Below are 13,752 nucleotides of genomic sequence, written 5' to 3' on the forward strand. Positions count from 1 at the left end.
TGGCATCTTTGGGTGACAGCGCTAACTGGATGATCCTCTAGAGGTAAAACACCTCAATTTAGTGCTCTCACTCTGATTGGTCCGAGTACCATAGATGTCTGGGCTTTGATTTATGGGTTGCTCGGGTAACGATCCCACCCCTCCTCCCCATTAGCGTGACATCTGGACCCACACACATACACTTTCAACCGTTTCCACTAATAAAGAAGCGAGGCAGCATCTTGTCAGCGGAACAAAAGTTAATATTTTACCCGACTGCTGTTGGTTGTCCGAGCACCCACAGGCGTGGAGCGCTGATCCCAGAGCCTTTGAAAACAATTCAACAATGCAGGGGATTCATTTTATCAGGGGACTTGGATTGTGGAGACACTGGGCCATAAACCAAAGAGCTAATTCTAGAACTGTAATAATAATATTTAGAGTGAGAATGAATAAATATATGTAAATGTTTATATATGTACACCAATTTTTCTTGTATTTTGGCTTCCTGGCAGCTTTATACGTCAGACATACAGCTGCATAGTGCTGAGAAACAGATACCACGCATGTGTGTAAACAAAGATAAAGAAAAACAAATGAATGCATGGAAAGCTGGGAAAAAAAGATCTACTCTACTAAAATAAACCTGAACTCCAAAAGGGTGAAAAAAGTATTACATTTGAAATGGAACAGCAGCCTGGTATACTGTATATGTGGGATGGTGAAATTGGTGTGAAACCAAGATACCGACACGCCCGTCATCCCAAGAACACTCCCATTATCAAGACACATCAGCTGGCTCTCTCAGCTAAGCTATCTGATAGTTAGCCATTAGCTACCCGCTGCTGTTTAGTCGGAGGTGGAAATCCTTCTGAAGTCAGTCCCTGTGGTCTGTGGCTCAGTGGGAGAGCGGGTGGGTCAATGTCGGAAGACAATAGAGGCACTGTAAAAGTTCAAGTTCATGTCGAAGAGAAATAACAGATGATTTGATCAAAGAGGGCTTCTTCTCCCAGGCAACTGGATGCAAATTGTGCAGCTGCTTGTCATCTTTCAAACAAATCAAAGCAAAGCCATGCAAAGAAGTTGCCTCCGATCTTCACAGGTTGTTTCCTGTCTCTGGTGGGTGTGTCTGTTGATAGGAACAGGGAACGTCAGGGCCCCGGGGCGGCGGTCGAAGCCCATCGACTGTCTAATGGGACAGTGATGTGGACCAGCACATCTCATACTAAACTGTGCCTTGCTTGTTTAAGGCCGGACCAAACGCTGATATTCAACTGATATATAACTCAGTTTGACTGCTATTCATCTGCACTGAACTATTGCATGAAGTGTTGCTATCATTGAGTATACAGAATGAATACTCCATGCAAAGAAATGATCTTAACCTTATTTGACTTTCAAATACTGCTTCTCAAGGAAGCCCTGTGCAGATGCCTTTCTAGGACGTTTCCATGCCTTCTGCCCAGTGCATGCTGGGATAGGCTCCACGTCCCAACGTCCCTCAATAGCAGGGAGCACAGACGGCTATATTTTAAGGACCAGATTACCCATTAAATAACAGCCACACAATATTGGATTTTGCTCATACGTTTCTCTGATATCATCTCATGTGCTGTATAGTAGTTGCAAACTAAATACAGACTGGTGTTTAAAGGAGAACACGTTTTTGGAATGTAACTAAGGGTTCTGGTATACCAGTACTGGTGTAATGTGGAATAAGTATTTTAACTAATGATTGAAACCAAACATCTGAGTGGTCTCTATACCCTTCACGGCTGAAGTTTGTGAAGGATGTGTTATTCTATTGAGCCCATTCTGCTGTTCACAAAAAGGAACAGAACCGGCAGAAAGGCTGGGAGCAAACAACTGGTGTGTGTGTGTGTGTGTGTGTGTGTGTGTGTGCGGGTCAAGTTCACATGGTGAATAATATCATTAACAATGTCGGCTAGTAACTGCAAAGTATTATACGTTGGAGCTTTTTTTATTGTCGCTGACATTTTTTACAGAGTATCAGAAATAACCAAGGAGTCTACTGTACATATATTACATACCTCTGTTTACAACGTTTTACACTTAATGTGTTGCACCTAGAATCAAATGCAGCCAGACAGAAGTGAGAAATGCATCTGTCCTTCTGCAGGTGGAAACTTCCTGTGACGATGTTCTTCTTCAAACACACACTGGAGCCGACTGCTTTCCAGTCGCCCGCTCCTTCCTCTGATATCTTGGGACAACATTTGTTCAGATCAAATGGCCGGCGTGGGCTGTGATTTATACTGGCCTCTCCGGGAGGCCACCAAGTGTGTGAGTCTGTGTGTGTGTGTGCAAATAAAGTCAGACAGGATGTGAGCCTTGTGTTGTCGGGGAAAGCCAGTATGTTTTGGACCCTGATGAGAGCATTTCTTCACACATCTTGATTGACAGTCTGTCTTTTCTTGATCGTGTCTTATTCATGTTTTTAGGTCCGACGTGATCAGGTGGTTCTAGCAGTCAGATGACGATACATTCAGGCCCTTCATGTTATCACTGAGGTTGGCCTGAAATACATAAATACAAAATAAAAAAACAAGAAAGATTAGACATCCAGTTGAAATCAGGCGGCAACCTCCTGGTCTGAAAAGTGACACCAACGTGAAAGAGCCTTAAACTAGCATTCTTCTTAATGTCCAGCCTCTGGTTGGAACAAGTCTGGTTGCATAGAAGACGATGACAAGTTCCCTACACATCCCAGCATGCTCTAGTGGCCTTTAAAGCGGTTTTGATAGGAGGGATAGCGGCACACAGAGGTTACCAAACAACCAACGAGAGGGGCTTTCCTGTCAAAGCTCAGTCACTGGGGAAAGAATCTTGTTTTGCGTGTGTGTGTGTGCGTGTGTGTGTGGCTCACCTGTCCTGTTCAGGAGGTTTTGTCTGGCTCTGACAAAGGCCAGGATGTCAGCATCAGTCTGCTGGTCTCCAGTCAGGGGAAGAGAGGCGGATGAGAGCTTGGTGGTGGAGAGGGCTCTGAATATGATAATATAATAGAATAATATCAGCACAAGTTCTTCAGTTTTGTATCACAAATCAGGGGCACATTCTCAAACTTATAGAAAACCCTTACGTTTCGTAGATGAACACCAATGCTGTAAAATGTTTGAATGGTTCAGGTTTGAAGAGCTTCCACCCTTGGGCCTCACTGGGAGCGTTTCGAGCTTTTTAATTTGACATTTTCCGATCATTTCGGCTGCGTTAATGCCTGAATGCCAAAACACAGACACTCCCACCATCACAGTACATTACCATGCATTCTATTGCACTAGAGCCCTGTCTTCAGAAATATAGTTTTTACTATTTTCCAGCAGGTGGAGCCATTTTCAAATCAATGTTGTTGCTATTATGAATTTAAATGAATATTTGGTAGTTATGATCAGGATAGATGTTGGTTAAAAGATAAAAGTCAGTGAATGTGGAAACCAATATTGATATCCTATGGCGGTTTATTGACCTCTAAGGACATCAGATCCACTTTTTAAAGTGCGGCACAAGAAAGAAGGCAATGAGCTGAACAACCTTAACAGGTAACAGCTCCACACATCATGGAGCCTCTGAAAAAAAAGAACAACAATAGCATCGCTGTGCTACCAGCGGTTGCTGCAGTGACAAAAGCGCGTATGTTATTCCCCGAGTGTTTTACTGAGGTTGTAAAACGGTAGTTCCAGCAGCGGCGCTCAAGCGAGCCGCCTGGTCTCTGATTGGTTCGTGGAGTTTGGAGACATTACTTCACAAAGAAATAAAGATGTCATGGCTGCGTTCGTAAGTGCAGAGAAAACACACGGCGCGGCTATAAAACCTCCAGGTCCAGTGTGTATGTATAGACTCAAGAGCTACTGCAAACATGTGGGATATGTAGTGTAAATACTATGTAAACGTACACACACACACACACACACACACTGGTGGACATACACGGCTTATATTTATACTGTGTTCTCAGATGCCTTATCTAATGATGAGAGACCAGTGAAGTTATTGATCTCTGAACAGCAAACCTCAATCCCAAGGTTTTCCTTTGGCATGTTGAATGAGTTGGTGAGACAAAAGGCCCAGAGAGCCACTACAAGTGCTATGATGTCATGAGAAACCAAATCTGCAGGCCCTCCCTGTACCTCCACTCAGACGAAGGAGCGCAGTCAGTCGCCCGCCCTTGTCCTGCTGGGACGGCCGCAGAGGGAGCCGGGCTTTTGGGGACGACCCTTCTGAAATGCACGGAAACGTAACAGCTGCAATTATTCTACGACGACGAGGACAGAGCGTGACCTGCTGCATAAGTGAGGCGAGGCTGACCTGAGATCTGGAAAAGCGGCGCAGCGGTCCGGATGTGGCTGCGGCTCGGCTCGGCTCAGACCAGGTGCACTGCGTCACAAGGGAGGAGAGCAGCTCATGAACATACGGAGCGACACAGCACGTGAAACTCACCCAGTGGGGCCACAGTGGGAACCCATCATAGGCGTACTGTGCTCGTCTTCACCACAAGAGGGAGCCACAGTGCAACGTAGCGGACGCTGTAACGTTGTAGGCACTCAGGGTCAAGTTAAGACCGTTCTAGCGCCACACAGAATGTGAGTTTCTGTATGAAAGTATGATGGAGGGACAATGTGGCCTTGATGCTTTATCATTAATATACAACATTTGTTTCCCAACAGTATATAACAGTAATTCCAGATGTTCTAATTAATAATAAAATAAATCAAGCAGGAGCCCTCTACTTGGAAGTACTGTAGTGACGGTGTTACAGGTCTGACTGAATACCCAACTAAAGGATGAAAGCGCCTGCTGCATGAATAGGCCACTGACACAACAGTCCAACTTTTGCATGGGAGGTTCGTAAACGCCACAACGCCAAATAGTGAGCCGATGGTCCCGTTCAGGAGGAGAACACAGTTGACGACGTGTGTGTGTGTAAAATATGGCCTGCAGCAGACGAGGTAAAAGACATCTTTAGCCTCACTGATGGCTGGAAATGCATTTTGCTACTGAAGCAATTATTTGGTCGCTTTAAGGCCCCTTACTGGAGAGGAGTGAGGCGTCAATGTGGGCACACGACAGTCAACGGAATATGATTTCCAAACGTGTAAATCACGGCAACCACGAGAGGCCCCTGAGCATACGGTCATTAATAATGAGCACAGAAAGTATCTGATGGGTGGAGCAGGACATGATGTTAGCTGTGGGTCAGTAGACGCTCAAAATGAACGCTTAGCGACACGACGGACAACAAACAAAGTCATCATCACCAAACATTTGTCTCACCGTAGTCCCGCCGTGCTCGGCGAAGGCGGCTGCGAGGCTCCGCGTGGCGACCCGACGGGACATCTGGCCGTGACCTCTGACTCCTAGTCACAAGCATTGAGAAACCGCAGAACTATTTCAGAAACATAATTCCGTACTGGTGACAGTGAAACCCAACGGGGCCACATGTGACGTACAGAAGACCTCCGTTTTTTTTGCTCCGCCTTTTACTCAAAGTTTGATCAATTGCATGTGTGCTGGTTTCCAAAAACAGAACAATAAATGGATGAAAACAGCTGTAAAAAGAAAAGAAAAAAGAAGGGGGGGCTGCTTCCTGCTTGGTAGGTCCAGAACTGCACATGTCAGCTTTGTCTGTCAGACTTCCTCTTCTTTCCAGTGAAAAATCCCCAAAACCATGCTCAGATGGGAGTGAGATATTGTGCAAAGCGCCAGCCGTGTCTGCAGGTCAGATGTTGCTGCTTAACATCTCCTTTGTGTTTGACTTCCCCAATGTGCACAACAGCCATCAAGGCCAAGCAAAGCGTGTGTGAGAGACCAGAGGCCCGGTTCTCTGTATGTGTTGTTTGTGTGAGGAACGTATCCATATTCAGTGTAATACCTACAGCAGTACTGCTGTGGACGGGGTACTATAGACACCTAAAACAATCCTTTCCTACAAGGAACTGAAGCCCGTACCTACGCTCTCTTCAAAGTCACAAGAATCCTCTCACAAAATCACTGATCTAAGTTTACCTCACAGTTTATTATACACATAGATTGTGGATAATAAGTGGTCACCGTGAAGAAGCCTCGAGTTCAACGTTTTGGCCGTCGCCATCTTGGCTTTTTTTGCAACCTGTGAACTGAGTGACGTAGAGATGTCGAATACGGCTCTGGTAGGGTAGCGACCTGTCAATCACCTTGTAGCCCCGCCCTAAAGCAGACCCTGCTTTATGGTCTATTTGACTGTAAATGGCCCATAATTTACTAAATGAACATCATGCTGTATTGAAGAAGACTTGAAACTAAAGATTGAGACATAAACTCATGTTTACAATGTTTACTGAGGGAATAAATCAAGAGAGAAGTAGAGTCATTTATATAGCCTTCTATACAACCAGAGGAGTCACCCCTGATTGACATGAGAGAGAATGCAGCTTTAAGACACTTCTGCATCGGCTCCACTCTGCAGAAACTAACCAAAGTCACACAATAACAGCAACTCCCGTGTTCTGTGAGGTAATATGACAGATAGCGGCTTCAGTTCCCCACCGGGAAGGGCTGTCTGATGGCACGGTCAAGTGGTTTAATTAGTCCAAATATAGCGTACACTAATACAGATTTTTAGGAGTCTAAAATACATCTACAGCAGTACACACCTCTGCTCCCAGGTCTGTTTCTCCACCTTCAGCAGTGACACACGACTATGGAGACCTCAATCAACCCCACTTCAAAACATCGGGGACCATCCCAAGCATTTAAGCACAAACACAAAATTGTTATTTCGGACTGAAATAAACGCTGACTCACTCCTTATCCCCCGCTGTGTTGCTGAGAAACCCCCTGAACATGTTGTCCTGGTTAGAACTCTGCTGAGAGTGTATTCATGCTGCTCACTAAGCTGCTCTCGGGGCCTTGTTCGGGGTCACATGGAATTCTGCAAAAGAAAAAAACGAGTTCCCGTGTATCTTCCCTCCGACACATCTTCCCACCAGGGGCCCATTCAGCAGCATGACGCTGCACAGAGGCTGCAAGGGTCACGCTGGTGCCGTGAAAGCCTCCCGAGTCAGAGACACATGCGGATCAGCTTACGCGCACAACGCTAGCGTGTCCGCGGGGGCCATGAGTCAGACGACGCACTGCAGACACCCATCCGAAGATGAACGGACACTGCCTTCCCGGCTAATTTCAGAAAACATATCTTTGACACTCCGGCCGTCATGCTAGCAGAAGCTTTATGTGCTGTTGTCACGTAGATAGGTGGGCGAAGGTAAGGTCAGTCACCTGCACGCTGGAGGCCTCCTGGCTCCACCACTTCTGGAAGTCTCCCTGGAGCTTGACCTCCGCCCTTTCCAGCAACAGCTGCAGGTGCTCAATCTCTGTCCGCAGCGCTCTCAGCCGGCCAACGGTGCTCTGGTAACTGAGGGGGGACATTAGCAGCAGCAGATTCATCTCATGTCCACATTTGCACCAGATCTGCCGCGTCTAATCGATCAGAGCATTGTCTCGGGAGAAACTATACAGCGTCTACCATGTAATACGTTGAGGTGCACTTTCACCACACTCACGCCTTTTTTTCTTGCTCGATGTCTCTGCGCAGGTTTTCCTCCACCGGGTCGACCTCGTCCTCGACCTCTGGGCGATTCTCCGTGACACCTGTGGTGGCGTTGGACAGACACGAGGCACGGCGAGCGTTTTAAAAAGGCGGCTACACTTGCGGATGAAATCACAGACGCAGTCGTAGTGTTTCCTTCTTTTGCGGTCGTTCCGAAGCGTGAGACGATGCTTTTCAGTAGTTGGCCCCGGATAACAGAGGCCAAGTGGTCTCTGTTATCCGGGGACTGGAAATAACAAGAAAAGCCTTTGGATCCCAGACTGGAAGGGAGATGTTTGTGTGCTCTGCAACCAGATTTCCTCATCAAAGCGTTCATGTCACTGATCAAAACGGTCAGAAAAGAACGGTCTTTGGTCACTAAGCCAAAGCGGCCACTAAGCTCCCAGTCAGCGAGGACTGCACGAGGCTTTGAAGTGGGCGCTGCTGCACGTACAGTGCACGAGCACTCACGACGTAGCTGGCAGTGTTTACACGCCCCGCTCTGAAGGAAGCTCAATATCAAAAAGACGACAAACTTTTCTCAAATAAAAGTTGAGAGTGTAAACCTGAAGTCTCACGTTATTCTCAGATCTGAAAGAGAGCAGATGTGTGGGGATTTTGTTTTTGATGATGCGCCCGTGCATTGTTTAGCTGTCGGTGTGGGAGGATGCAGTGGGATATCATGCCGCTCTGCTACAGACACATGGTTGCATTCTGTGCTGTGGGAATATCCATCGTCGATTAGATCTTACCAAGATCTGCCCTCTGCCTTCTCTGCAACGCCAAGTGCTTCTTCAGCTCATCTAGGAAAGAGAGAGAGAAGATTTTTGCAAAGACTTTGCAGCATTTCTTTTAAATGTACTGTTTTTTCTGTTTCAGTAGAACTAACCAATCCAATTCCTCAACCGTGTTATACACATTATATTCAAACTATCTTTGCCTGCCTTAGAATGACACTTTATAAACACACAAGCACCTGGGAATTATTGACAAAGAATACACAAAAAACGGTATCTGCAGCTGTCGCACTTGTCGCACACTCGCAGCTGTTATGTTCATTATGATAATTTGAGGGGGAGTGGCTTCGGAGAGCGGCCTGAAGGGACGGACCCTCTGTGTTGCCGACTTTCTCGTTAGACGGAGCGACTTTTGGAGCTCGGGCTACTTCCATTGGAAAAGAGTTGGTAAAAGTGGGCGGAGTTTTTAGGTCGGTACTTTGGTCTCTTTACATTATCAACCTTTTTTTTTTACATAAGTTGTCTTGCTCAATAAAGTGCATCCTACCAGATCGATATGAAGCTGATGGAGTCATTGTTTAAATGATAACCCTCTATATCGGCCAATAGTACAAATAACATAAACATCTTGATACAGATCCCTTAGATTTGTTTTCTAAAGATTTGTGCCTCTCTTGTGCCAGTGATACCGGGTCGACACATGGGGAAGTCCTCTGTGTCTCTTCTGCTCTCAATGTGTCTCCTCCCTCTAATTGTTGCAGTTAATTGCCCCGTTCAAGATATTGAATTTGTGAGGCGACGCTTCAGTGGCAAAGGACACCCGTAAAGTAAATGGAGGGAAGAATATTGTATCGGCCATATTTGAGGCCATTTCCATCCACACTAAATCAGGGATACATTTACTACTCAGGCACAAAAAAAAAACTCATTGATAGTGTGTCGGATAGCAAGTTAAGTGAATGCCCAGGATAACTATATGAGGCAGACACAAAGATAAAAGAGACGTTGAATGTCAGTTGGGCATGTGGTGAGTTTCCATTACAACCCCTCAGGTCTCATATGCACACGTAGACGGAGCGGTGCTGCAGCTCTGTCTGTAACACGATCCTGTCGCCAATCTGAAAGCCCGAGGTCCAAGCTACGAAAACGAGAAATCCAGATGAAGCATCGTTCGGCGAAAAGAAAAAAAAAAAGGGGGGGGGGGAGGGGGGGGGGGTTTGGTGGGGGAGCTACCTTTTCATGCAACACCTCTCTTTGTGCCATAAAACAGTTGGACGAGAGCTCTCGCTTTGACAAAGAGACGATGGAGACACGCAGAGCGTTTAAGACCAACATCTGTCCCGCTTAAGCGACCTTGGGTAAAGCGTCGTCTCTCACAGAGGTCGGTCCAGCGTGACAATGTCCTTATGCCAGACTTCAAGTTGAGTTTTACGTCAACTCTCAGCATTTCACCGATTCATGTTTTTAAAAACGGTTTGCAATCTGCCCATGCGGCACACAGACACCCTCTTCTTTAAATGTCGACCGCACTACTTGAGGGGCGGAGGAGGGAGAGGGGGGGTTCAGCTGATTGGAGATGTGAATGGATGATGTGAAACATTACAAATGACGCGCAGGGACATGTTGTGCCCACGATGACGGCGTTTTTCCCCATCCGCCGGCGGAGCATGAACCAGTTTGGGAACCCCCTCACAAAGCCATGTGTTTTCACACAAAGTCTGCAGTTAAAGTAGCTGGGAATGTAAATGAGCCGGGACGCCCTGTGGCTTTACATTGTGGTCAGATGCCCCAGTCTCCTGTCAGACGCCACTTTCTCAAACATGACCCGTAACGAACGGATGCACAAGCCCTTTCTTTCACAAGGTACATGAAAGGGAGTCCTGCCAGCAGTAGGCCATGCCGACAGGGTGAAGGGGTGCAGGGAGCCCATAGCAGACACACTAGCGGGGGCAAAGTATGGCTCGCCGCGATAAACACACGTCGTTCTTTCTCCTGCGGCCGGGGGGAGGCGTGTTTATGTGTTTCAGGCGGGAAGAAATCCTTTGTTGCGTAGGTCACAGGACTGCTGATTGAACGCGGGTGCTCTCGGGCCGCAATTCGTTCCCAAAAGTTAAATCTATCGATGACTTTTTGATTGTCCATACTTCACAGACCTTGGAGTGGCAGCCCTAGGCCGCACTTCGCTGCTGTGTTTTTTTCGGCATTATAGCGACACAAAAAAGTAATGAATCGTAAGTCGTATACAACCCACATTATCGTGAGCCATGATGTGCAGGGCGGCTGCTATGGAAGTCATGACACATAGTATGAAAGGGTCCATGGGTCAGATCGGGATGTGCATATGGGTCAAACACACAATGACTTCCCTCAGGAGACCGTCCTATGTGAAACCAAAATTCAACAGGGACTTATTCTAACTCACTTGTTTTGGGACAGATTTGTGTTATATTTATTGAAATAAAGCTGAAAGTCTCCACTTTAGACCAGCGGTCGGGAACCTATGGCTCACGAGCCATATAAGGCTCTTCCGGTGACGGCATATGGCTCCCAGACAAGTGAGTTGAAAAAAAAAAAAACAGTTTGGAACTGATTTTTTTCATATTTTTTTCATATATTTCTTAATAATACTGTGTCATTTTAAAGTAAACAGAAATTAGTTTTGAAGTTGTGGGTCGGGTAGGGAACCAATGGCTCGCGAGCATGTCCGGGTCAACCTCACCACGTATGAACCAGACTACAAGGCCATCAGCAAAACCATGCAGCACCAGAAGTCGCATTAAAAGTAAGACATATTTAATTTATTATACGTCAAAAATACTATATGGCTCTCAATGAAATACATTTAGAAATATTTGGCCTTTATGGCTCTCCCAGTCAAAAAGGTTCCCGACCCCTGCTTTAGACTAATAAATTAGAAATGAGAACATACTCATGACCCTGACTGTATATTTGTCAGGGTCATGATACACTTATAGGTGATAACATCTCAATTCAAATGAATAATATTCTGCTCAAGCGATCTTAACTACGGTGTGGGAACACACTCCTGTTGGCCACACTGTATCAAAATAAGATTCCATAAAAGATCAATTTGCATACGTGTCAAGTAATAGTGTAATAAATAGTGTGTCATTACACTTGAGGGCTCTTCCACAGCCTCTTCCAAACCGTGCAGGGTTTCCTCCCACGTCGTCAGGAGGCCATGCCGCCGTCTTTAAAGGACCGGTGTCGAGCTACAAGCTACATAGATATCTGGTGATTTCCGTGGCCTGGAGGTTAAATGTGAGACGCCGCACGCTGCCGCGGAGAGCTCAAGAGCCAAAGCTCATACATACGATCAAGCTTCTCAATATCCGGGCGGGCGTCGCCTCAAGTCCATACGAAGAATGAACACACTGAAGTAATTGCTGTCGCTTGCACTGTCCGTGCAGTTAGCAACCATTCAACGCCATGTTGAGAGCCACGTGGAGGCAATTCCTCGTCATCAATTCCCTATGAGTTTGGATTCAGCATTATTTAAGTGCACCAAAATAACTGGACTAATAAACTACCGCCACAAGAGTTGCATAGATAAAAGGAAACAATTCCATACGATTAATTTGATGAGCAGCTGCTTATTAGCAGGTAAAACCCAGTGGCCGCTGGCTACAAAGACCACATGCAATGCAGAAGTCAAGCCACATTCGTCCTGCTATATTCCTTCTCAAGGGTTTCGGTGAAACAACCTTCTTGGCAATGGCACACGCTTTAGGCTCCAAATAGACCTTGAAAATCTATCGGCAAGTCTTTGGGTCACTTCAGCAAAGGTGAGCAGAGCATGAAAGTGAGGTACCCAAAGCTGTTAGCAGATGCTTCATCTTGGACTGTACTGCATACTACTACCCCCCCACCCCCCCACCTACACACACACACATCTGGCAGAGAAATCCAAAGCTGCCGGCTCATTTCCAGCTGCCCTATACCTTTCATGAGGTAGAAGATGTGCATCGCTGATCCCTCTGAATAAATATAGATCCTTGCACTTTTTGGACCTAAGGGCTTGGAACGTATATCTGCTCCTCCAGTGTGATCTGATTCCAGACTCATTTACTGTGGCCAAGAACAATTCTGTAAACCAGGGTAATGTTTAGATACCGACATCTCCACGGACTACCGCCTCTCTGCTTCTCCCCTGCTACTGACCCTCATGCTGGGTACAGCCATCAGGAAAACGCTGCGCAAAGCTTTTGTCTATATTATGCAGAATGTTTTCATGTTCTACATTAACCATGAGATGCAGGTAGTGTACAATTTCCAAGAAGGGCTTCCAAGATGGCAAGGAAGCACACTGAGCTCAACGTTATGGTTCTACTTTCCATCCAGAAGAGGCAAACACCTTCCACTATAAACACCGTCTCTCATCTCGGAAGAATGCAGCCCCGTGCACCGTACAGTGTAATAATATATGATAGCGTCAAGATGTTCTTTGGGTATCTTTCCAAATGTGAATGAGTCGAAGGATTCTAATGTTAAATCCTATCCTAAAAACACATTCATTCAGTAAATCCAATTTCTAAATACTACACCCACACAGCGATGATGTCTGCGGAACACATTTGAAGAATTGATATCCTACACACGATGTCTTCGCGTGACACGTCTGATATACGGCTGTGTCAGCACCTCACAGAGTGCTGAATTATTATTATTTTTTAATTCCGAGGATGATAAGTGTACGCTGGCATGAATGAGGGTAATAGCCGAATGCTACCAAACCACCAAGCGTGATCTGAGGCAGCGACGATGCCAGGCGCTGGTGTGAGGCAAACCTATCCATTTCAAATGGCATGTGAGATGAGCCACAGACACACACAATCCAGGGAAATTCATAAATGCAGCTTGCGATAGTAAATGCAAACCAGATTGAACACTAACAGCACATTTTTACCAGCCGTGACTTGACTGGAAAATTCAACCAAATTGCAGGAAAATACTTGAAACGCATTGAAAGCGGTGGCGACAGGACTTGTAACTCATTATGATACATTACTGAGCAAAGGGATGTGTACTGCGACATCATGTCCAACTATGATGAGGCGTTTCTCTTTTAAAACTTACTAAAGAATCAACAGAAAATGGTGATCTTTTGTCCTCGCCGTCTATCGCTTTTGGACCTTCCACTCCAGGAACCTTTCTTGAATGCGACTTAGCTTTTGCCATACTCCTAGTGGCTGCTGCGTCGCTACGGTCTCTCCCCTCGTCCTGCCCGCTGAAAGCCTTGGCTGATTGGCGTTAAACGCATCACTTGCGGTGAATTAGCACAGGCACCAGACACCACGATACCGGTTCACCGTACAGTACGGAGAGCTTTCCAGTCAGCTGAATAAGCATTGATTGAACTCGTTTGGCAAAGGACAGTCATTTAAGTCCCTTACTGCTTAAAACCAAGTGTTGTCCCACAGAGCTCCACAGAGC

General features: G+C 46.2%; 1 protein-coding gene across 1 annotated transcript in view; it reads right to left on the bottom strand.

Moving 5' to 3' along the window:
- Nucleotides 1–2,012: 2,012 nt before the first annotated feature.
- The window catches only part of kif6 (kinesin family member 6), a gene marked incomplete at its 5' end in the record, with an annotated part of 58,593 nt that continues 46,853 nt past the window's right edge, over nt 2,013–13,752 (bottom strand). Inside the window, 8 exons of the mRNA XM_079217895.1 lie at nt 2,013–2,516; nt 2,867–2,982; nt 4,125–4,214; nt 4,303–4,371; nt 5,269–5,351; nt 7,252–7,387; nt 7,536–7,623; nt 8,314–8,364. Of these exons, the coding sequence (XP_079074021.1) occupies nt 2,503–2,516; nt 2,867–2,982; nt 4,125–4,214; nt 4,303–4,371; nt 5,269–5,351; nt 7,252–7,387; nt 7,536–7,623; nt 8,314–8,364 (647 nt within the window). The 3' untranslated portion in view covers nt 2,013–2,502. The remainder of the gene's footprint in view (nt 2,517–2,866; nt 2,983–4,124; nt 4,215–4,302; nt 4,372–5,268; nt 5,352–7,251; nt 7,388–7,535; nt 7,624–8,313; nt 8,365–13,752) is intronic.

This window comes from Taurulus bubalis (assembly GCF_910589615.1).
Source record: "Taurulus bubalis genome assembly, chromosome: 1".
NCBI classification, from domain to species: Eukaryota; Metazoa; Chordata; class Actinopteri; order Perciformes; family Cottidae; genus Taurulus; species Taurulus bubalis.